Source organism: Onychostoma macrolepis, chromosome 11, assembly GCF_012432095.1.
Source record: "Onychostoma macrolepis isolate SWU-2019 chromosome 11, ASM1243209v1, whole genome shotgun sequence".
In the NCBI taxonomy this organism is placed as follows: domain Eukaryota; kingdom Metazoa; phylum Chordata; class Actinopteri; order Cypriniformes; family Cyprinidae; genus Onychostoma; species Onychostoma macrolepis.
Window position 1 is genome coordinate 2,295,192 of NC_081165.1, and position 26,545 is coordinate 2,321,736.

The 26,545-nt window shown below is 38.1% G+C and overlaps 1 protein-coding gene across 2 annotated transcripts in view; it reads left to right on the forward strand.

Moving 5' to 3' along the window:
* The window catches only part of cpne5b (copine Vb), a 181,157-nt gene that overhangs the window by 123,904 nt on the left and 30,708 nt on the right, over nucleotides 1-26,545 (forward strand). For both annotated transcript variants that reach the window (XM_058791228.1, XM_058791229.1), the window contains 4 exons: nucleotides 14,500-14,541; nucleotides 14,635-14,710; nucleotides 17,609-17,662; nucleotides 19,221-19,282. In XM_058791228.1, the coding sequence (XP_058647211.1) occupies nucleotides 14,500-14,541; nucleotides 14,635-14,710; nucleotides 17,609-17,662; nucleotides 19,221-19,282 (234 nt within the window). The remainder of the gene's footprint in view (nucleotides 1-14,499; nucleotides 14,542-14,634; nucleotides 14,711-17,608; nucleotides 17,663-19,220; nucleotides 19,283-26,545) is intronic.

A 26,545-nucleotide genomic window follows, 5' to 3' on the forward strand; every position in this document is an offset into this window, starting at 1 on the left:
TTCAACCTGTCTCTTGCCCAAGCAGCCGTACCAACATGCTTTAAATGCACTTCCATTGTGCCAGTGCCAAAACACTCTAGTCCGAGGTGCCCTAATGACTACCGCCCTGTAGCACTCACACCCATCGTCATGAAGTGCTTTGAGCGGCTGGTCCTGGAACACCTAAAAGACTCTCTACCATCCACATTGGACTCACACCAGTTTGCCTACCGTAGCAATAGGAGCACAGAGGACGCAGTTTCCATGGCACTGCACTCTGTGCTCACTCACCTGGACAATAAGAACACTTATGCACGTATGCTGTTTGTTGACTTCAGCTCAGCATTCAACACTGTCATCCCAACCAAGTTAATAGCCAAACTTGGAGACCTGGGCATCAATACCTCAATGTGTAACTGGATTTTGGACTTCCTGACCAACAGACCCCAGAATGTTCGATCAGGATTCACCTGCTCCACATCCATCACACTTAACACTGGTGTACCACAGGGCTGTGTGCTAAGCCCGTTTCTCTACTCCCTCTTCACCTCCGACTGCAAGCCTGTGTATGGATCTAATTCCATCGTCAAGTTTGCAGACGACACCACGGTGATTGGCCTCATCAGTAACAACGATGAGACTGCCTATAGGGAGGAGATCCAGCACCTGGCCACATGGTGCACTGAAAATAACCTGCTCCTCAACACCACCAAAACGAAGGAGCTCATCGTGGACTTCAGGAAGGAGTCAAGAGGCACACACGACACCATCCACATCAATGGAATGGCTGTTGAGCGTGTCTCCAGTTTCAAGTTCCTGGGGATCCACATCTCGGCGGACATGTTGTGGAAAACCAACACCTCCAGCCTGGTCAAGAAGGCTCACCAGCGCCTCTTCTTTCTGAGGACACTGAGGAAGAATCAGCTCTCCTCTGCTATCCTGGTGAACTTCTATCGCTGCGCAATAGAAAGCATCCTGACCAACTGTGTCACAGTATGGTATGGGAGCTGCTCTGTTGCGGAGCGCAAGGCACTGCAGCGGTGGTGAAAACTGCCCAGCGCATCACAGGGACTCCACTACCTGCCATCGAACACATCCAGAGGAAACGCTGTCTGCATCGAGCTCGCAGCATCCTTAAGGACTCCTCTCACCCAGCCCACAGACTGTTTTCTCTCCTGCCCTCCGGCAGGCGTTTCAGGTGCCTCCGGACCAGGACCAGCAGACTAAAGAACAGTTTCTTCCCCAGAGCTGTCTCTTTACTGAACTCTAACCCCCGTTGATCCACTTCCTCATATATTATTAACTCTTCTCTCCTACCTCACATCTGCCTTATTTGCACTACTGAATGTAAATTTTTATTACAGTAACAACTGTTTACTTTTGTATCTTGCACTACCATACCTAAATTGGATTATGCTCATTTGCACTGCCGACTGTTGTTACATTATCAATGCTTACATTAACATTTTGCACCGTATGTCTAATTGTAATACGCAATCACTTCCACTGCACTTTTACACCTTGTTTATAGTAATAGTCATCTGTATATTTATTCACTATACATATTCACCTGTAAATTCTGTATATTTATTCACTATACATATTCACCTGTAAATTCTGTATATTTATTCACTATACATATTCACCTGTAATTTCTGTATATTTATTCACTACACATATTCACCTGTAAATTCTGTTTATATTAATAACCATCTTTCTATATATATTTATACATATACTCAGTACATATCCTTGTCCTGCACTTATTCAACCATTGTATATACTGCACTTGCTACTATTGCACTTCTGGTTAGACCTAAACTGCATTTCGTTGCCCTGTACCTGTACTTGTGTAATGACAATAAAGTTGAATCTAATCTAATCTAATTATCAGTGGTCTTGTATGTCTTCCATTTTCTAATAATTGCTCCCACAGTTGATTTCTTCACACCAAGCTGCTTACCTATTGCAGATTCAGTCTTCCCAGCCTGGTGCAGGTCTACAATTTTGTTTCTGGTGTCCTTTGACAGCTCTTTGGTCTTGGCCATGGTGGAGTTTGGAGTTGGACTGTTTGAGGTTGTGGACAGGTGTCTTTTATACTGATAACAAGTTCAAACAGATGCCATTAATACAGGTAACGAGTGGATGACAGAGGAGTGTACGAGCCACGACTTCGTCAGCTCCTCATGCACCTCCGGGAAAAAAGGAACCGGAGTAGGGCGCGGTTGTGAGCCACGCCTCACTCCGAGAAACCAATCATCAAGCCGAGAGGGCTCGGGACTGGGCGGTCTGTTGACCTCCAGCCCGATGCTCTCGGCTGCCCGGGCAAGCATGGCCATCAACTCTGGGTCTGGTGCGGCGGCAGCGACCACACCCGAAGGGGGCAGCCCTGACGCACCGTCATCCTCAGAGGACGTAAGCCCATCCCCCGATGCTGCGATCGACATCGTATCTTCGGGCGGCGCACCGAATGAAATGCTGGGCGCCCCGTGGGACGAACCAGCGAAATCACCCGGGACCCGGAGGGGACGATCGCTACGTGAGGAGTATGAGGTCCGTGGGGACGTACCCGGCGGAGAAGCTCTTACTGTAACCCTCAGATCTCCCAGAGCGCCAGCCGGCGATCCTCTACTCGAGCTAGAGAGATCGGGACGGGTGGCGGCAGAGGGTGTCAATCTTTTCAGAAAAGAAAGGCAAGATCGCAGTGATGTCATGCTCATGCGCCCACAACAGGCGCATGAGTCATCCATGAACGCAGCTTCGGTGTGCTGGAGAACGATCATGTCCGTCATCCGCAGACAGGTAACGACCGCAACCAAGAATACATGAACGGAACGACATCTTGAAAAAGACGCGACCGTTCGTGATTTTGCTCTTTTATAATTTGCTCTCTCAGTTGAAGTGCCCAGGGGAATCGCTGCTGGTAGGGACTCCGCTGATTGCACCGTGACCGACAGATAGGGAACTGGCGGTAGTGTGAAAGGTTCTGTTTCCTTAAACTAGTTTGTCATCCATTTCTTTTTCAACACATTTACAGGTAAATCCTAGTATTTTAAATTTGCGATTAATCATGATCAGTGATGGGAATAACGGCGTTATAAATAAACGGCGTTACTAACGGCGTTATTTTTTTCAGTAACGAGTAATCAAACTAATTACTGTTTCCCCCGTTACAACGCTGTTACCGTTACTGACAATAAAATGTGGCCTTACTATATTATATTATTAGAATTAATTTTTTCAGTTCATCTGAATGGATGCGCAGTGTAGCTGTATTTGACGTACCATAAACTCTAGTGTGAAGTGCACAACTCGCTGTCGCTTTCTCTCACATACACGCACGCAAAGAAAGATACAGAGCACGAGAATCTTTCATAACATGCAGAATTGACGCGCTACATGTAAACGATATTCTTTGTTGTATTTTTCCTTTGGAATTCTTCAGCTTTTAAGAACTGCCGGTTTATCTGGTAGTGGGCGGAACTAATGCACAAACGACAATCTCATTGGCTGGCACTCACCTATTATCGTCCCTGTTTTGATTTCAGCAAATCAATTCAAGCGAACACAGACAACGTGATTGATATTCATGAACCCAGCAGCTCATTAATCCTTATGCGTTTTATATTGATGACAAATATGCATTCATACTTGGTTATTCTAATTACTAAAGTTCTATCATCATATAATATTAAATTGTCATAATATTATATTGTAATGCTTGACTGACTGATAATAAGTGTCAGTAGATAAATAGTGTAGATTAATGTACAATGTTTTATAATAATAATTTATTCTTTTTAGTGTCTATTTCATTAATTTAACATATTTAATATTGGGGGCATCCAAAGTTATTTGACATTTGAACATTTTTTAAAAAGTAACGCAATAGTTACTTTCCCTGGTAATTAGTTACTTTTATAATGATGTAACTCAGTTACTAACTCAGTTACTATTTGTGAGAAGTAACTAGCAACTATAACTAATTATTTTTTTAAAGTAACGTGCCCAACACTGATCATGATTAATCACAGTCCATGACTGTGATTAACGCGATGAAATTTTTTAATCGATTGACAGCACTAATATATACATACACATACACACACACACACACACACACACACATATATATATATATATATATATATATAGAATGAGTTTTAGTTAACGATAACATTATTGGCTTATCATCTTGTTTATTTTGTATTTTATGCCCTTGCATGCTTTTTATTTATTCATTCATTTATTTGACATACAGGACCATATAAGTGTGATGTGAAGAATAAATAGGCCAACCAATATTTGCCTTTTAAAAGCTTGTTCAGGAGTGTTTGCATACAAAGATGACTGAACATCAGATATAATGATGTATAATATAACTAAAATATGTACAGTGTGTTAAATAAGATCATAATAACTGCTTTTACAAGCTGTTTTAGAGATGCCAGCAGATCGTCTCCATGGTTACCACAGAGGAACTGTTGAAGTTGACCCTTGCCTCCATGTATTTGCTCGAGAATGCTATAAGCATTATACATTTATTATACATCAGTTCAAAAAGAGAGATACTGTAGAGATAACATAGGATTTGGTGTGATGTGCCTGGGTAGCTACAGTAATACATGCTACTACAACACAGCGAGGGTCACCACCCTGTCCCGTCCATTCAGCTTGGGGAACCAAAACTGCATGTCAAAAAATTACGTTCTTGCCTGTGTGTGCTCTAGCTGCTTTCCAGGGTTAATCTTTCATGACAGGCACCACGCTGCAGTACGGTGCTGAAATTTGCCACATGCCATGCCAAATCAGGAAGTGAGGCATTTTGTCAAAATTTCATTGTGTTTTTATTCGAAAATGAGGGTCAAACAATGGTCGGTAGTAAAAACGAAAGCCAATGTTTTTTTGGTTTTGTTTTTTTGGTCAAATACCTCAGATAAGGTCTGTGGTTAAAACAAGCTCAATATATTTTTAAGTTTTATTCTACAACATAAAGTAAGTAATACTTTGTGATTTTTAAAAAATGGATTCAAAATTGACTTTTAAATGGACTTTTATTTGAACTGAACTGTGTCTTGGCAGTATGTGTACATAAATTCACCCAGTACTTTTTTTTTTTTAAATCCCCACAAATCATAAGCACTTTCTCAGAGCAGATTCTGGGCAAACTGACGTCACTTTCCCATGACTGTTGACAGACATTGCTTTTTTAGCATAGCCTGCTAAAAGCCTAGCATAGCCCTGCGTGAGCTGTAAACTGCAGTGTTGGGAAGTAGCTAGCTACAAGTAGTGACGCTATTATCGTAACTACATTTTTCAGTAGTGTGACGGTAGCTCAGCTACTTTTAAAACAGTATAGTAGCGGTGAAGCACGACCAAAAGCTTCATTCTGTTTTGCGTTCTGAGTCACGAGCCTGTAATGCATTGAAGCAGCGCAGCATAGTCTTCTGACTAGATCACAAAATACAATTGTTCATTACCGCCATCTTTTGTGATCACGCATGTTGCGGCTTTAAAGTCTGTCCACCGACAAGAGATCGTCTGATGATTTTCCAAAGGATGTACAGGAGTGGATATTTCACATGAATCAGCTGTAATTTATGCAAAACAAAGATTAAAATGTGGTCTACGTCGAAGACTTAAAGCACATACATGAGGTGAATAATAGCCTTTTAAACTGTTTAATTTTCCTGCTTTATTGCACTCTATATCAAATCTCTATTTTACAATGATGAACCGTCATAATATTATCTGTCCCCCCACGGTTTTGTAATGAACACTAATCGAACAGAAAATAAAATTGTGATATTGTAGTGTGCTTGCTAGTGTGCTTAGAGTCAACACAAAGCAGGTTTTGCTAAAAAGTTGTTCCTGAAGGATGGATCGGTACCAATTGTTCGTGATCCAGCTTCACCTCCAGAAGGCAATCTTTGCAAATCGCCTTTCCTAATAATGTGCTAGTTAGCAAGTTCCACAACGAATGCGGCTAAAGTCACACTGTGCCTACACCGAATGTGAGTAGCACGGTGCGACAAAATACCGTAGAACTCATTATAATCATTGATGCTGTCTATACTGAACACAATTGGGCTGGTTTTGGTTGTGAATGGGCTACTTTTGATTAGGAATTAGGATTGTTTTGTTATACAGACCTGGCAACCCTGGTTGCTAACATGTGGTTATATCTAGTATGAGCATACTTGCCCTTGTCCTGGCCAGGATTTCTATATTGCATAAAATATCCAGGGGTTGGCTTTGTTTTCCTGTTTTCATACTTTACTTGCTGAAGGTAATGATTGAAAAGTAGTTTGACCAATAACATGCAGGCATTGTACATAAATGACCAATCGTGGCATGTAAGAAGGTGGGATCTACAGAGAATGGACAAAGTGAGGCAAATACGCATAAATATTTGGTGTCTTCAACTTTAAGCGGCACTGTGCAGACTGAATGGTTTATGACATCAAAGTACCGTTAAAGCGATTCAAAAGCACAAGGAGCCATCTGGTCTCTAGCGCTTGTGGTACTTTGATGTCAAACACCAATTGGTCTGTGCAGCACAAACAAAGCCAAAACCTTGATATTTTAGGCGATATAGAAATACTGGCCATGATGTGTCTGTCAAAAAGGGTATGTATGGTCACCCCAAGTTATATCGGACTACGCAAATTGACCATATAAACTCTACTCACTAGTCAACTTTCACTACCTTGTTGTTAATAACCATGCTCTTGCAAACTATTCTAACTAAAATATTCAGAGAATACTTTTTTAATAAAGACTGAAAGTGTTGTTGAAAGGTTAGTGGCCTTGAAGTCATGTGACTGTGGTCTAGTTCGTTTATATAGCCATTAAGCCTTGTGTTAATTTGTGAAGATTATCATGATAAACGGAATGTGTAAGAATCATAAACTTTAATTGGGCGCAGAGCTCATTTTCTGCAATAACCCTAAAGCCAATGGAAAAATTGTGTTGGGTTTTTGAAGATATTTCAAAGAATACTTCGAAGGTTATTGTCCATACGTAGTGTTGTATATACATAGTTTCACTGGGAGTGAGTGAATGATGGCAGCATTTTAATTTTTGTTTGAACTACGCCTTTAACTCTGTGCTACAAATCCTGAGATTTGTTTCTTTTATAAATATAAAAATGCTTGGTCACACTTTATATTAGGTGGCCTTAACTACTATGCACTTACATAAAAAAATAAGTACAATGTACTTATTATGTTCATATTGTATTGCAAAATACTTTTGCTGCTTTGAGGTGGGATATGGGTAAGGTTAGGGGCAGGTTTGGTGGTCTGGGTAGATTTAAGGGTGGGTTAAGGTGTAAGGGATGGGTTAACAGTGTAATTCTAAATGTAATTACAGATGTAACTACATATAGGTATTTTTAAAAATATATAAGTACAATGTAAAAACATGTATGTACACAATAAGTGCATTGTACCAAATAATAAATTTAAATGTGAGTACATAGTAGTTAAGGCCACCTAATATAAAGTGGGACCAAATGCTTTCAGCACATTTCTTTCTGTATCCAGCTGTCTTCTCTGGCTCATCATACTGCAGAGCCCTGGCACTCCACCTATCAGGCACGGCCGTATCTTTGACAGGCCATACACATCATGAAAGAGTGTTAACAGTGGGAAAATAAACCAGGACAGTGAATATATATGGAACATAAATTACATGATGTTGCAGTGCCACCACAGGCGGTTGTCTCCAGGGGAACTGTGCTGATCTGTGTGAATGAAGTTCCCAAAGAGGACGACGTCAATGCATCACCCATGCCATTTATGTAGACGGTAACAAATTATAGCTCCAGAGCCCATTAAAATAGATGTCAGTGTGCATGCATTCTATTCCAAGCTTCAAAAGAGTATAGATACGAAACATCCCCCACACGTCTCCATGGTTTTATTCTGATCTCAATTAATTTGAGACGGTAATGAAATGAATCACAGATGTTCTACTTTAGACTAAGAATAAACCTTGGGGAGGATATAAGCCTTGTTTTATCTATGAAAACCTTAGGCTAAAGTTTTTCGAAATTTCCAGAGGAATCAAATTTTCACTAGAACATGACTAATGTCAAACAGAATTTGAAAATGCAGCTCAACATATATGAATGTTTTATCAAGAGACTACCCCAGTTTTGCAATAAACACTGGTGTTGACATCCGATGTGGCTTTCCAATCCCACACAACGTGTTTTTCACACGATGCCTGAAGCGATGAGAAGCTCAGATCAACGTTTTGGTTTGAGGTCAGTGCATGGGAATTAAAAACAGCTCTGGATTGTACCTTCAGCCTTCAATGTCTTCTGCACAGCTCCTTCCCTGCCTCCCGTCCTCGCTGTTTGGGCTCAGAGCGCAATCTATTTTCTTCTCTTCTGTTGTGAGGCTTGATAGACAGCTGCCTAGGGAGCCGTCTTGGCGGCTGCACTCTCTTACTGTCAGGGAACATGACGCCCAGGTGACAGATGCTCAGAGAGGTGCTGACTCACTACTTTGAAGATAACGAACGTCAAAGGACGCTACCGCCCACAATTCCACGGAGAGAGCGTGTTTTTGTTGCTTCCTCGACTACAGGAGATCCTCTGATATATTGCGTTCGCTTTGCCTTACTGGTGAGGTGTGCAAAACTTTTGCCTACAAGTCAAATGGCAATGTTGAGGTGAAAAGTTTTTCAGATAGAGTTTCTCTTTCTCAGTATAGCGGTTACCCTCTTAAAGGGATGGTTCCCTAGTTGGAGGTTCTCAAAAATGAAAATTCTGTTTTCATTCTCATGTCATTCCAAACCTGTTATGTGAAACACAAAAGAAGATATTTTAAATAATGTTTTGTCTATATACGTTCACCGAAAAAAGGTACAAAAACTGTGACTGGGGTAGTAGCTTTTCAAAAGCTCCCGCACTCCCCCTCCCGTTTTGTTATTTCTCCCGGGAAACTCCCGTAATTTGTATGGCCCAAATCTATTATGAATAATCACATCAATATTTTATTCCAACGTAGTACAGTTGCCAGAACTTGTATGAAACGAATCACCTCACACAAACGACACAATACACAAATTTCGAACGATTTGTGACCTCAACCTGGCAACCTACAACCCAGTTACGCTGTAGATTTCTGTGCAAATAGTAGACGTGGGAACTTGAATCTATCATCAGTGGTAGAAATGGAAGGATAAGAGTCAGGTGGTGGAAATGTTCGTGTAAATTTAACAACAGCTGGACGGAAGAATTAAATTTCTCGTCTCAAAGCCATGTGAACAACACCCAAGCCTTTTGCCAAGTGAGTCACAATAATTTTAATATCGGACACGGTGGGGAAAACGACATATCCCAGCATTTTAATTCACTGCGGCACGAGGCACAGAAGGGCAACACATGTTTAATGTTCAATGTTCAATTTATTTATAAAGCACATTTAATACAACTTTAGTTGACCAAAGTGCTGTACATAAAACATAAACCTAAACATAAACATCTAAAAAATTGACAAATCTAAGCGCTGCATTTAGTATTGCATAGGCTAAGTACATAAATACAACAAAAAACATATAACTTTAAAACAACCGGATCAGCTAACAGTTAAAAGCACGGGAGAAAAGATGAGTTTTTAACAAAGATTTAAATTCAGACACTGTTGAAGCAGTTTTGATAGATAGAGGCAGAGCGTTCCATAATTTGGGACCAGCAACAGAGAAGGCTCTATCTCCCCTACATTTAAGTCTTGTTCTGGGAACCCACAACATATGTGTAGTCTGAGATCTCAGTGACTTAACAGGATTATAAACAGTAAGCAACCCTGAGAGATATTGAGGAGCAAAACGATTCACAGCTTTGTACACAAAAAGCAGAATTTTAAACTCAATATGAAACTGCAGTGGTAACCAGTGCAACGAACGTAAGATAGGTGTAATGTGTATCCATTTGCGACTGCCCGTGAGCAAACGGGCAGCTGCATTTTGAACCATCTGAAGTCGATGTATAGATGAGACTGGCAAACCATAATAAAGCGAGTTACAATAGTCGAGTCGCAAAGAGATGAAAGCATGTGTTACAGTCTCAAAACTCTTCCTGCTCAGGAAGGGTTTAACCTTCGCTAATCTACGAAGATGGTAAAAGCCGGAGCTCACAGTAGCATTAATTTGTTTATCTAGCCTTAGTTCGCAGTCAAGTATAAATCCCAAATTTTTTGCGTCATGGACTTGATATGGGGTAAGAGAGCCCAAGTCGATTTTGTTCAAGTCAGTTTTGCCATTTGATCCAAACAAAACAACTTGTGTTTTATCATTATTTAGATGTAGAAAGTTATTTGTAAGCCACGTTTTCAGTTCTAAGAGACAAGCAGTTAAATGATTTACAGCAGAATTATCATCATCACGCTTTAGTGGTATATAGAGCTGGGTGTCATCAGCGTAACAATGATACGATACACCATATCTCCTAAATATAGATCCCATGGGTAACATATACAGTGAAAACAATATCGGTGCCAGGATTGATCCCTGGGGTACACCACATATAGAATGAGCTACAGAAGAAGAGTGCTTGCCAATGTTGACTGAAAATTTTCTTTTGGACAGAAAAGATCGAAACCAGTTAAGTACAGTGCCTCTAATACCTATACAATGTTCCAACCTAGACAGCAAGATACCGTGGTCAACAAAATCAAATGCTGAACTAAGGTCTAATAGCACTAATGCCATAATGTTGCCTGCGTCAGTTGTAAGTAAAATATCATTAAAAACCTTCAAAAGGGCAGACTCTCTACTGTGCAAACTTTTAAAACCAGACTGAAAAACATCAGAGATGCCACTAATACTCAAATGGTTTTGCAATTGCAAAAATACAGTTTTTTCTAAAATCTTTGATAGAAACGGGAGATTGGAAATTGGTCTAAAATTTGAGTAGACCGCAGGGTCAAGTGAAGGCTTCTTACGAATAGGTAATACAGACGCTAATTTAAAACAATCAGGTACAACCCCTGTTAGAAGACAACTGTTTATGATAGTCACTAAATCTGAACCAATAGTCTCAAATGTTTGTTTAACAAACCGTGATGGAACTACATCGTGAGGGGAAAAAGTGGATTTTAACTTTAAAGTAATTTCTCTGCATGTCTGTACAGAGACTAATTCGAATTCACTCCACTGAATATTGGATAAAACAGGATCTACGACGGGGCTTACCATAGTAGCTAATTGAGCCTTAACGCTATTTACTTTATCTACAAAATACCTGAGGAAATTTTCACATAATAAAGGAGAAAGCTCTGGAAATGTAAGCACTGGGGGATTTAACACAGAATCAATAGTTGAGAATAGTGTTTTCGAACAATGAGAATTTTTGGCAATAATTTCTGACAAATATGTTACTTTGGCTGCCTTAGCCGCCTTTTGAAATGTGCTCCTTGAGTCCCTCAACATTTCATAGGACACTTGAAGCCTGTCTTTCTTCCACCTACGTTCACATTGACGACATTGCTGTCTGAGCACCCGAATATCACTATTTATCCATGGCTGTGATTTAGGCTTTAGCTTAATAAGCTTGCGTGGTGCAATAAGGTCTAAAATATTAGAACACCTGTTATTAAAAAAATTCACCTGATCCTCAACATTTGTGTTAGAAATACCCAAATCTAAAATAAGAGGTTGATAAGCCTCCAAATACATAGCAGAGAAATCATCACTGGACTGTTCAGTTATGACACGCGACCAGCACTCATGAGTTGATACAGTACACGGTGGAGAAGGCAACAGAGCTGTGAACAATACAGGTATATGATCAGAAAGAGGGGCATTACATGTCTCGATATTAGTGACAGACAGACCATAGGTCAAAACCAGGTCTAATGTATGACCACGGCAGTGAGTGGGCCCCTTCACCCATTGCACAAAGTTCAAAGAGGACATAAGATTTAAAAAATCCTTAGCCAGGGCATTAGCAGCACAGCAGACATGAATATTAAAATCACCCAACAATAAAATATAATCATATCATAATCAACACATACTAAACACACAATGTTAATGTTATGTACAATGTAATGCAATGTAATTTAACGGTGTTTAACTGCTATGCAGTGTTTCTGTTTAATAAAAAAAAAAAAAAAAGTAACAGTTATAATAATAGCTAATAATAAAGAAACACGAGTAAGTCACGTTATTATTCTTTTTTATTTTTATTAATAATTATTTATTATTATTATTATTATTATTATTATGTGCACCCCCCCCTCCCCCGCGCGAGGGTATCCCAGATTTTGGTACCCAAATGTTGACAGGTATGACTAATATGCACCTTTAAGGTTGCAATATATATATGGTAAATATATATGGTAAATAAGTTACAAAGGTGCAGTGTTGGGGGTAACACATTACAAGCAATTTGAGTTAAGAAAATAGATTACTTTTTAAAGTAACTAGCAAATTAATTCGTTACTTTTAAATTTATAAGAAAACACCTGAGTTACTTTTTCAAATAAGTAATGCAAGTTACTTTGTTTTCCCATTTATTCACAGACAACTCCTGTGCCTGTGTTGAGAGAAATTGGGAGTGAGGTGAAGAGGCAGAGGCACTTACTTCCGGCTGAGGCTTATTAATCTCACTTTTGGTGTAAAAGGGCCTTTATAGTTGCCAAAAATATAACTTACTTTCTTTTTCTTTCTTTCTTTCTTTCTTTCTTTCTTTCTTTCTTTCTTTCTTTTTTCTTAATGCATTACTTTTAAAAGTAACTTCCCTGCAAAGGTGTAACTTTTGAAAACACACACCACCCCAGTGACAGCTTTTGTACCTTTTTTTTTCTGATAGTGTACAATGAAGGTCAATGGGGTCCAAAAAAAAAAAGTCTTTCAGGTTTGGAACAACATGAAATATATTAACTGCTCACGGCATGCTTTTTCGAATTATGGATATCGAGGGACATATTAGCCCACTCATTTGTTTACCCCAAAGTAAACATCAAGACAACTCAGCAGAACTGAGCGAGCCACCCCATGACATTCATTTGTGCTTTTATTCCAGAAACACTGCCCTCTGGGCATTGACTCAATGTAATCATAAGAATGATTCACTTTCTCCATAAACGGCTGTAATGATTTGCTTGGGAGTTCTGGACTGTTTGCGGACAGGAAGTAAACAGGAACAGATTTTTTTTTTGCCGGTCTATAGAGTTTTCTGTAATGCCTCTCAGTCGTGGTAATGAGCAAGCTTTAAGATACTCTCATTAATATGGACAGTAGCTAGCTTTATTTTTTCAGACAATCTTGTTGATGTAAGCCGTTGAGTGAACACCTGCCACAGGATGCATTCACCAACCTGCACTCCTTTTGTTTAATTGTGACTGATGACTCAATTAAGGCCTTAGCAGCAAGAGATCAATCAAAGCATAGTGAAAGAAGTTCAGTCTTGCACAGGATTCTAAATTGAGTAGCCATGGAATCCCCCTAAGATTAGCACAACATAATCTTCACTATTTTCCTGGAACAGACTGATTTTGTCACTTTTATCTGTTGTATGTAAAAGTGATAAATACGTTACAATGACCCACTTTAACTTTTAATCACCTTTCTGATCAAAAACATTGTGTTAAGATGACATATAGTTACATCAATTTCTTTTTACATCAGCATGTGATATTTATTCCAACCCATCATGTGATATTTATTCCAACAGTTTTGAGCTTAAACAATCCTTTCTCATCTGTAGATTTTACCAATCTGTGAATTTATTTTGTGTTGGATTTAGATTTTTTTTTTTGTTAATGTATTTTAATTAAATTAATACAATTTTAATCACAGGATTATGTTATTTGATAAAATTCTCAACCATTCTAACCATTTTAGAAGATATAAATGACATATGATTACATTTATTTATTTATTTATTTTTAGCCATAACTTTGACAAATGTATCCATTTATTTATTTTCCATATGTTGGGTGATGCATCATCACCCTGTATGCATGCTAAACTCATCTCTGTTACAATTTATATGTAAATTTAATGTAAATTAAGCTCATTATACAGTAGATAAGAAACCCACCACTATTTTCCTGATGCAATTAATGTTGCACTATTCCTGCATGAAATGTAAGTGGTAGACTGAGTTGTTTAAAAAAAAAAAAAAAAAACATATTCTTGTATTATTGCTTATGTTTACATTTTCCTTTGATCATGGCTGCAGTAATTTATTAAGTAATGGAGAAGAGCATTATAGCTGGGCAAATACACAGTGAAGTCAATGTACTTTAAGCATTTTAATAAGCTGATTCAGGTGGCTGGTGGAGGTAGACTTAAAATCACAGAGATCACAGAAATTATGATGTTCAAATTCAGTTCAGCTTTCAATGTTTGGCAATGTTGGCACCATTACCTAATTTTCATAATTCCTTTAGTAAATCAGGTGCTAAAACAATGTTAGACATTGCATGCAAATTCCTAGTGAATTCCCCCCTCAGAGTGTATTGATTTGTCAAACATGCCTGGGCTTTTTCTGTTTTCCAGAACAATCAAAGTGGAAGTATATGACTGGGATCGTGATGGCAGGTAAGCTGATGAATGGTTTTTGATGTGATAACAAAGGAAGAGTTGAAGTGATATTTCGCTTGAGTGAATCTGTGAATCTTCTCATGTTTTTAGCCATGATTTCATCGGTGAATTCACCACCAGCTACAGGGAGTTAGCCCGAGGTCAGAGCCAATTCAACGTATATGAGGTAAGATGTCGACCACACATAATATATATATATATATATATATATACATACACATTAACATTAGAGGCCAATGGCTTGTATATCAAAAACATTGTTAGAAAGATAATAATTGTATCATTAGAAAGCAGACTCTCCTTTTTTATTCAGTGCATAAAATTCTAAATGTGTTACTAGATAAAAACCACTCAAAATGATGTAGCAAATCAAATATTCCAAGCCATACGGATGCTTTTAATTTTTCAGCTGACACATAAATCACCCATGAAAGCCGGTGGTCTTCTCTCTATACCCTCAAATATTTTCATTCTCAATTTAAAACTGATTCCTCAACAGTACAGTTACAGTTCCTTACACAGTAAAAATGTTCTATGCATGAATCCTATGAGGTTTTTTTTTTTGGTCTTTTTTTTAGTTTCTAACTCTAAAATAAGATTCTTTTTATGGATATTTCACACTCCTTCTCCAGCCACCTCCATCCACATTCAGTGTCGCAGGTATCTAGAAATCTCCTCTTTGTTTTTCTCTGGTAATTGCTTGGACGGTACAGTCATCAAAGCCCTTGGGAAGCATGCAAATGGGGATTACTATAAGAGCATTCCCGGTATTCTGAATTATTACAGTGATTTACCATCTCCTCTCTAAAGGATTGTGTCTAATACCGCAAGCATTCCCAGCACTCCTACCTTCTAATGTGTTTATGCCAACACATCACCAACGCATTATAAAATATCTCATGGCAGATGAAGCAGTGATTCAGGTGGCCTGTGAAAATGTTGTTGGGAGCTGTGCATTCAGAGCTGATAAAACATTCATAGTGCCTCTTTGGGAGGTAGTGAGGCTTAAACAAAAGTGTCAAGTTGTTTTATTGTCCTTGGAATGACTTCTGGTGTCTTAATTAGGGTACAGATATTACTGAACATAAGAGGTTGTTTTCCCTGGAGCATTTGTAGGAAATTATGTAATTACAGTGTAATAAAGCAGTTATTACAGTGTAATAAATTGTTTTATTACAGCACATGACCTTTTTATACATCAACGAGTCTTTAGATTTACATCTTATAAATTTCCACTCTGTAATCTCACCTCTCAAGTTTTTGTGAACCTGAAGGGGTGATGGGTCATGAGTCTACAGCGAACATGTTCAAAAACTCTTTTCATGTCCAGATCCTTGCATCCATCTGAGCACAAAGAGTCTATTTGAGCTATTGATTACTTTGTGTTTGGAGGTGAATGGAGGACGACCAGGGGTTGCCAGTCCTTTCTTCTGTACTTCACCCCTTAAAGCTAAGAGGTCACCTGGATGGTTCTACTTTCATTTGTGTGCTTTTCAACATCATTATCTGTCTTATTCTTTCTCGCTCTGCCTCTCTTTCTTTTTCATTCCTTCTTCTAGAGACAATAATCTAGACCAAATCCATCTCCTCAGCTCCAGTTCGTCAATAAAATGGATACCATTGATTCCTTCATGTTTCTTATAAAAATATATGTGGGATGTAATATATATTTACGAATCATTGCTTGCATAGTTCGGAAATGAAAGGACCACATAAAGTTAAGAAGGCAAGCAACACTACCACATTAACCCTAACACTAACCACATTAACCCTAACACTAACCACAGCCATATCACCCTGCAGCCCAAGACCGGTTGCCCATGGAAGCTAAGCAGGGCTGAGCCTGGTCAGTACCTGGATGGGAGACCTCCTGGGAAAACTAGGTAGCTGTTGGTAGAGGTGTTAGTGAGGCCAGCAGGGGGTGCCCACCCTGCAGTCTGTGTGGGTCCTAACGCCCCAGTATAGTGACAGGGACACTTTACTGTAAAAAAAAGCACCGTCTTTCGGATGAGACGTTAAACCGAGGTCCTGACTCTCTGTGGTCATTAAAAATCCCATGACACTCATTGTGAAGAGTAGGGGTGTAACCCCGGTGTCCTGGCCAAATTCCCTCCTCTGGCCCTTGTCAATCATGGCCTCCTAATACTCCCCATCCACTTGATTGGCTCTATCTCTCTCTCCTCTCCACCTGTAGCTGGTGTGCGGTGAGCGCACTGGTGCCGTTGTCCTGTGGCTGCCGTCGCATCATCCAAGTGGATGCTGCGCACTTGTGGTGGTTGAGGAGACCCCCACATGATTGTAAAGCGCTTTGGGTGTATTGCAATACACAATAAAGCGCTATATAAATGCTTCATTCATTCATTCATTCACTATTACTGTTGCTGCTTACACTTCAGTGCTGCCGACATAAGTGTTATATATCTCCCAGTTTGTATTATATATCATATTATATTATAGATAACTCTTCATGTTTTTTATTTGGTTGCACCATTTGTTCTTAAAGGAATAATTCACCCCAAAATGATTTTCTGTCATCATTTATTCATGTTGTTCAGAACCTGTAAATTTCTTTATTCTGTGAAACATTCCAAAAAACAAAAATATCTGTTTTATCAATATAGTGTCAATTCATTGAGGTCCAACATTAACACTAACACCCCCGCCAAAAAAAAAAATCTTAAATGACAGAAAATGACAAAAATTTTGAGTGAACTGTTCTTAGTAAAAGTTTTAGGTTGGTGCAGTTGGATCTAAAATATACCAAAATATCCAAATGCCACTGATACTTTCTTTGAAAAATGTGATACATTTTAGGGCTGAGAAGTGGAGAATTCAATGTGAAATCACATTTAACTCAGAGCAAGACTTTCATTTTCAGCATTTCCCACATCTTCCGCAGGTGGTGGCTTTTTCCAAGGAAATATAATTGATTTGTTTTTGAGGCACCATCCTGTGAGAGGAAAGGCAGTTTGTTATCTGTTTAATGAATCTAAATCCCACTTCCGCCCAATCTCATCTGTCTGAACTTATTTTGATTTCTGATTTGTTTTCCAATGGCTCTTAGGTGGTGAATCCAAAGAAGAAGATGAAGAAGAAGAAATATGTAAATTCCGGCACGGTGAGTGGTGGCTCAGAGATTAACTTATGAAACAAATTGCACCACTGTGAGCACGTATGCGCATGTGTATCAGAGCATACGCTCAAACCAGTGGCGGCGTTTCACAAAACCATAGGGTATGGTGGGCAGGGGGAGTGAAAAAAAATTCAATAATTAAACAACTCCGCGTTGTTAACGTTGTTATTGTATCAGACACCTGCTCTTAACATTATAGCTCAAATGGAGTTAACAATGTTTTTGACCAGAGAATGATGGAGATGGAGTGTTTTACGGCTGTAACTGTTATCTGAGGCAGCAAGTGAATTATATGCTTTCATCAACTTTTACAGGTTATATAACGTTGATTGTAGCTATATGGGCGTTTAGTTTTTCTTGTTGTTTAATACACTTGGCCAAAATCTCAAATGAAGCGCTTATGCACAGGATATTTAAAACGTACAAAAGTAGCCTCTAGGCTGGCTTGAAATACCTAATTCTTCTGTGCTGTTCAAACACACAAAAACATTAGCCTTTACATAGTGTTTGAGTAAAGAAAACGCTGTACTATTCAAACCTCAATGATTTATTTACCCTTGCATTGCGAAAAAGCGGAGATCTGTCTCCAGGCTGTGCGCGGCGCGTCCATCTGAATGGAGGCGGGGTGAAGTTACGAGGTTTCGCTGAGAGCTTGATGATCCAATTGCGTTACGAAGTTTTACTGACAAGCTCTTTTTAATGCTTATCATTGGTTAACTATTTTTTAAAACCCTCTGATTTAAAATAATAATAATGAATTATAAGACTCAAGTTTGGATAATTTTTCACAGCACCTGACTGGGCTAGGGTATGGCAACTGCCATACTCTGCCATACGGAAACGCCGCCCCTGGCTCAAACACACATGTATGTGCACACAGACAAAGCCTTTAATTACAGCTGTTTCCTGTGTTCAATTATGTGATGGGAAAGGGAACGACATGCACAGTAGCTTTCAAATGTCTTCCCGCATTAATGAGTATCCCTTTTACACCCGTGCTAATTAAAACAAGTGGTAAAAACAAGAGAGAGCTTTGCTTGTTTTCCTTTGACGGGTCCTTATAAAGCATTCTGTTTAGGCGCTTGTGCGTGTGGCTCATTGTAATCAACAAATAGTGGAAGCTGACTTTAAAATGGAGAAAATAGCCCAGCCAAGACACGCGCATTAAACCAAATGTCACACCACACTGAACATCTGTATAAGTGTATGTGTGTAAAAAAAAGGGAGTGTGGGTGGATAGAGATCATGGAAGTGAATATGAAAGCAGGAATTTGTAGCACAGCAGAGATAATCTGATATGAGCATCATGCTTTGATTGATGGCTGTGCCAAAGTCGCCTTATTGCTCTATATTACGAGATCAGTCTGAGAGCATCGCTTCCCAGAGGGTCCGACACTTTGCCCGCATCATTCACTGCCTCATCTGAAACAAGTTGTATTAGGACAATTTCTAACATGACTGAATCGCATCATGTGGCATCATATTTTTCTCTTGTTGTTTTGTTGTAGATTCAGTTGTCTCTTTTGATCTGTTTTTGATTCAGGTGACACTGCTGTCATTCTCAGTGGAATCAGAGTCGACTTTCCTCGATTATATCAAAGGAGGGTGAGTAGAAAGACAAACACTTTTGCACAGGTGCTGTGAAGCACACATATTACTGTGCATTGATGCTCTGTATGGAAGCAGAATAATGACAATAGTTTTTGAAACATAAAGCATGCTGAATTCCACAAATAAAAAAAAAAAGATGCATTGCAATTAACAGTGCTTGCATTTTAATGCATTGTATTTTCAGGGCTTGCATTTTTAGGTCCTGAAATGTAACATAGTTGTTTATTTAAGCTGTGAATATTTCAAATAAAAATATTTCACACACATTTTCATAATTAAAAATTCAATAATTCATATTCACCTTCCAGAATTCACTTCCAAAATATTAAATCTGTTTAAAAATGCGATGTATAATATTCGACAGGCAAATTTCTGTCATTTTATTTCACTTTCCAAATTTGCTGCCACAAATTCAGTAGTTGAAATTAGGCAGAAATTCAGCATTGCACATCCGGTAACCACAGGAATAGCAGTAGAGCACCGATGCATGATCTCCAGCTGATGTCAGCCGCTCACCAGCAGGTGGCGCAAGCCACTGTTGATGAAGGCCATATGTGGATCAAGTCATTCATTTACAAAAACTGATTTGCAGAAATGGAGCAAGCACTAAGTAGAAGTTTTGATTATCGTGGCCAGTATAAACATGTGGAAACGCTGATTGTGTGTATGTTTAATTCAACATCTTCGCTGTTTCCCGTAGCCTACATGTAAGCAGCTTTCTCTACCACAAAGGAGATTATAATACTCTTTTACCCAACACGGAAGTACAGAACTAACATTACATCTGAGGAAGACATATTGCTTTTGGTTGCTTAGTTTCTGTCACTTTGTATCATGGCTTGTGTGACGTTGTGCTGTAATACTGGGGTTCCCCTCATACGTCACACTCCAGGATTCCCCAACCACGCGTAACACACCTCAGTGAACTGATACAGTGATATAAGACCTCAGATCTTAGAATACACTTTATTGATGATTATGCAAACTATATCGACAGTTAAGCAGATGCAGAATATGAACGAACGCGCAAGGTTTCACGCAGTTTCCCTCAGAAATCGGTTAAAGAAAACAAATTACGCGTCTCAGTAGTGCACTAACACAATGACAGCTATTAGGCTTGTTTGAGATGCGCTTCAGGCGAAAGTAGGCAGCTACAGTGAGGGGAGGAGTGAAATTAGCGCAGTCAAGACGGACAGTTTTGCCCTCTTGAAGTAGAACTGATACCTACGAGATCAAAGGTGGATATTGCGTTATTCTCACTCATGTGTTGTGCTGCTAATATATGATATAATTTAAATTCTGTTGCTTTTATATGAATATAAATACGATGAACAAGACACTCAAAGTGCTTGCTATTTAATCCCATACGAAAGGCGTATTTATCATTAATTTCTACTTTAATATAAACATGTATTTTAGATTTTTATAGAAATATGACCACAATCACACATCTCAGAGAGAGATCGCACTGTCATAGTGTTTGGGAATATTCAAGCATAATTTAAATACACAATCACATAAAATCAGATTTAAAAAAAAAATATATATATATATATATATATATATATTTTTTAGCAGAGAACTGCTATTCCTGCGGTTCCCATCACAGTTGTCTGAACCAATGAGCATTAAGCTGTGTCGTCAGCAAGTCGTTTCCCATCATGCTTTTGATCAGCACAATTGGTGGAGAGCAACAATCCGACACAGCCGCCTCGCCATCGTGAAAGTTTTTTGGCACACATCAGCATGACATCAGAACAAGGAGGACGTAACTCGGACACTTTTTATTAATTTATTTTAAAAGATGTTTATTGTAACTATTATTTATTTGTTTTTCTCTTTATATTTCTTTTTTGTTATTACTATTATTGAGGTATTTACTGTTTTGTATTCTGATTGTGTATGTATTTTATTGCTTTGACTGTATCCCCTGTGAATGTTATATGTTTTATAAAAAAAAAAATAAAAAAAAATAAAAAAACTCAGACACTTTTCTAACTGGCATGCATCTCGCGGTGATCACCGGTGATCGGTTCTGCGCAGATTTTGCTCATCTCAAACAAGCCTATTAAAAGACCAAACTCAGATCTTACTAATGATGCAAACAGATGAGGATATGAATGCAAGTTACGGAACGCACAAAACTGCACGTTAAACATTTCCCACGAAGAAAACCCTTACCATGGTTTGTTGCCTCAGTGATAATAAATGATTAAATTCAGCATCTAATTAATAAAATATATTACTGTGTATTATGTACATTTAAGCAGATGAGCCCAGAATATGAGCCCACAACCAATAAGTTTCACCAAACCATTTTTTCTCCAATAGAAAACCAAGCGCGATAGTTTTAGGTTTGGTATTCGCTGCATATTTGCCTAGGCTGCTTTAGGGACCGTCTGCAAATGTACCTCACAGTACAAAACGAAGAAATAATTGATTAAATTATTTAAATTAAATTATTAAATTCCAATAATTTATTCAAATTAATATTTACAGTAAATTAATAATTTACTCAAACTGACTAAATATATATTGCTAATAACTCGCCTTAGACAATAATTTCCCTAAGTATATACACTACACAAATATTTTTAAGAAAAAAATTACAGTAATTCACCAAAATGGGATTTTTCGTGTTCCAAATGTTGTATGTTACATTTTTAAATTTTTTTTAAATTTTTTTTTAAATATGCTCCAAAAGTTGTAGTACATTCCTAGTGACTAGACTGACTTACTATAGGTGCAATTTTGCTAATACCTCCCTTAATGTACATAAAGTGCATCAATATTTTACACTACAACCTTTGGAACATGAACAATTCCTTTTGAGGTCTTACAGATTTTTTATTTTTTTATTTTTTGAATTGTACATACAGTAAGGGAGATATTGGCAAAATGTCACAACGTACTACAACCTGTGGAAAATGAAAAACCCTTTTGGTGAATTAAAAAAAAAAAGTGTGTACTGTACATATTGTAAGGGAGATATTGGCAAAATCTAACATGTAGTAAGTCAGTTTCGTATCTAGCAATGTACTACAACCGTTGGAACATGAAAAAAAAAAAACCTTTCCATGAATCTTTTATGTAAATAATTGTATACTGTTCATATATATAAAGGGAGGTATTGGCAAAATCTCATCTGTAGTAAATCACTATGAGCAATACAAGCTTTACAATTTGACAGTGTATTATTTTAAATGTTAAAAGTCATTTTAATTTAAATACATTGGACGTTTTAACCCAGTCGGTGGAATTGTCAGACGGCCCCTTGGGTACGATAGCACGTCAATGCTTTCTCCGGTTTACATTTGCATCAACAATACACCTAGGCGGTTTTGAACTCCTTTTTTATGTCGACATAAAGTGGTTGCTTACTGTTAAAACTAATCGTGGTATTGACATCTTTGTAGGACTGTCGACTCTATAGATCAGTGGTAAGCGAAAGCAACGGAAAATGTTCGAAAATGCAGCGTGTTGCATTCTTCTGACCTCATTTGCTTGCCTGTATTTTGTTTGCATAATCATCAATAAAGTGTATTCTGAGATCTGAGGTCTTATATCACTGTATTAGTTCACTGAGGTGCATTATGCGTAGTTGGGGAATCCTGGAGTGTGATGTATGAGGGGAACCCCAGTATTACAGCACAGCGTCACACAAGCTATGATACAAAGTTACAGAAACTAATCAACCGAAAGCAATATACAGTATGTCTTCCTCAGATGTAATGTTAGTTCTGTACTTCAGCGTTGGGTAAAAGAGCATTATAATCTCCTTTGTGGTAGGGAAAGCTGATTACATGTAGGCTACGGGAAACAGCAAAGATGTTGAATTAAACATACACACAATCAGCATTTCATGTTTATACTGGCCCCGATAATCAAAACTTCTACTTAGCACTTGCTCCATGTCTGCAAATCAGTTTTTGTAAATTAATGACTTGATCCACATATGGCCTTCATCAACAGTGGCTTGCGACACCTGCTGGTGAGCAGCTGACATCAGCTGGAGATCACCACAGGAATAGCAGTAGATCATGCTCTACTGCTATTCCTGTGGTTCCCGGATGTGCAATGCTGAATTTTTTGCCAAATTTTAACCACTGAATTTGTGGCAGCGAATTTGGACAGTGAAATAAAATGACCAAAATTTGCCTGTCGAATATTATACATCGTATTTTTAAACAGACTGAATATTTTGGAAGTGAATTCTGGAAGGTGAATATGAATTATTGAATTTTTAATTATGAAAATGTGTGTAAAATATTTTTAATTGAAATATGCACAGCTTAAATGAACAACTATGTTAAAATTCAGGACGTAAAAATGCAAGCCCTGGAAATACAAGGCATTAAAATGCAAGCACTGTTAATTGTAATGCATCTTTTTTTCGATTTGTGGAATTCAGCATGCTTTATGTTTCAAAAACTATTGTCATTATTCTGCTTCCATAGCTCTGATAATAGAAGGGTGGGTCATAATTACACACAAGCTGATTTCTTGCTGTTACAATGACAAGTGTTATTTTAGTATTATTTATATTCTATTATAGAATATAGCATTTTGAATTAGGTTTTGTTTTTATATTTTCGGTTTTCATTTTTAATGTTAGTGTAAGTTTTAGTAATTATGTTTTTATGTGGTTTTGTCATTTCTGTTTATTTTTCAGTTCTGTTTAAACTAACCTAATTACTAATTAATTAATTAATGTAATTTTAGTTTTAGCCATTTTAGTATTTCAGCTTGAACTTATTTAATGTATTATATTTTATTTCAGCTTTATTTCAGTTAATCAAAATTATCTTTAATAATTTTATTAATTTTATGGCCGCTGTTATCTGTAATCAGTTAATCAAAATTATCTTTAATAATTTTATTAATTTTATGGCAGCTGTTATCTTGTGAAAATGGCATCATTAGGAGCCTGAGCCAGCGCAGTAGTGATTGTGAGCTGGACCACAATACAAAAGTCCCACCCAAACTCCCGCATACCCAATCACAACCTCACAGTAATGATGCCACACCCCAATTTTATAGCATCAAATAACTAACTAAAAACAAACTTGTTAGAAAGACGAAAACTTGAAAATACATCAGCGTGATAAGAACTACCTAAAATGATGGAATCCGTTTTTGGGAAAAATTTATTTGAAGTGTAAAGCCCAAAGTATACTTCACTTTTCACACGTACGCAAGGGACGGCATACAATTTAGTCAGCAGAACAGTACGAGCGTACATACTTTATACGCGCAGGTTGCACATGCGCGTATAAGTTATTGGGCAGTAATCAGCCTTTCCACAAGGTGGCAACACTGTCCTGGACTGTTGTTTCACAGTAGAAAAATAAACTAGAGAGATGGAACAACAAAATATCGGAAACTGCAACAACAATAACAGACAGCTGCATTGACAAGTGCTTGTGAGCGAGAGGGTATGAGACAGCTCAGCTTGGGTTTAAACGAGTTCAAAAATATTTGTTATCGGCCAACTGGGAAAAATTGAGCAGACACTGGACATGGATGAAGCTTTCTAGTGCGCATGTGTTGACTGCCCGCATTCACACACAACATCAAATGGAGTATACATTGAAAGGCTATGCGTTCAACTGTACGCATGCGCTAGCGTACGCATACAAAAAATGAAGTATGCTTGGGGCTTAATTTGATTATTTAGTTTGGCTCGGGTCCCATTCACTTACATGAAGACGTGGGGTTGATGACCTGTATGGCAGGAATCCACCAGATGGTGATCAAAATGTTGTTGCTTCCCTTTTCAGGACATGTGAGGCACACTTTATCACAGATTAGCACAGAAAGCTTAACTCTCTCCACGCCATTGACAGAATTTTATATGGTAGGGGGCACTATTATGCATCTTCTGAAAGAGTACAGAATCTCCAGATCAAAACACAGATGAAGCAGAAACAAGCGATAGCATATGTAAAATAATGTAATCCAGGGGCGGTTTCTCCATTAGGGCAATCGGGCGACACACCATCAAAGCGCGAAAGGGAGGGATTTTTTTTTCTTTCACATTCAATCAGTGTTACGCTAGCTTTCACTCTTCTATACTGTTTGTTCTGCCTCTGGAAATATAGTCCAATCAGCGTCGAATCACGTTCTGTGTAGTACCGCCCTTTTTTGGGCGATTTCTGTCAGACTGAGAATCTTTTTAACTGAGAGGTTTTTATTCAAACTGCAGGCACTGCAATCTCTGTGGGTTCCGGGAGGGCTAGCACTAACGTGCTTTCGTCATCATGTGTAACCATAACTTGTGCAGTGATTGGTCAGAACAAACATACCGCTAATAAGTAGAAATATAAAATCAGGACTAGTCTGTATGGGCTGAATAAAGCAAACCAGTATCTTACCAGTGAAGTTTTGATGGATGACGATTGTAATGAAGGTAAAGACGATTATTATTAGTGTGCAAATAAACAAACCGTGTATGTGCACTTTCTGATAGCTTTATGAGCACATTTCAATATGATCCCATGTCTGGCAAGTGTTTTATAATGGACACTCACTGAAGAAACGTGATTTAATAGAAGTTTGCTATGTACAGTGGTGTATTGGCATCAACATTCACTCTGACAGAGGAACTGTTCACTGGTCAGTCATGTTGAGCTGCCTTCAGATCACCACACTCAACAAATTCATAATGTTTTTAATTACTTTTTTTAATTTGTGTTTTACTCTGTTTAATAATTCTGAATATTTATATAACTTTAAGGCGACTGGTATAGTGGTCTGTTGGTATCTCCGTGCATCTCCTGCTTGGTACTGCAGCTTGACTTATAGTTATTTATATATGTATAGAAAATGGTCTAAACAAATTTAACATTTATTTATTTTTCTCTCAGATTTTGCTGTCACACTGTATAAATCAATTTTGAAATGTTTTCATTTTTCTTGAAAAAAGCTTGCAGAATATAGTTTTGTCAGAATCATCCTCAATCTTGAATTTGGTAAAACAATTTTCTTTATTTAAAATGTTTCATGTCTTAATCCTTTTATTTTTGTTATACTGGGATAAATCATATCGGGATGTATGCTAAGATTTTTTGGATGTGGCTCCTCACCTAGAACATTTGCCACCAGCTGTCACATCAAACACCATATAAATCAAAACTGCCTGACGTTGACGCAGAAAGTGGTATTGTGCAAGCTTTGGGGGTATTGATGGAAGCGATCGACTCCATCTATGTTCTGATCATGGATCTGAATCCGATCCAGATGTAGTCTTTGCCAAAA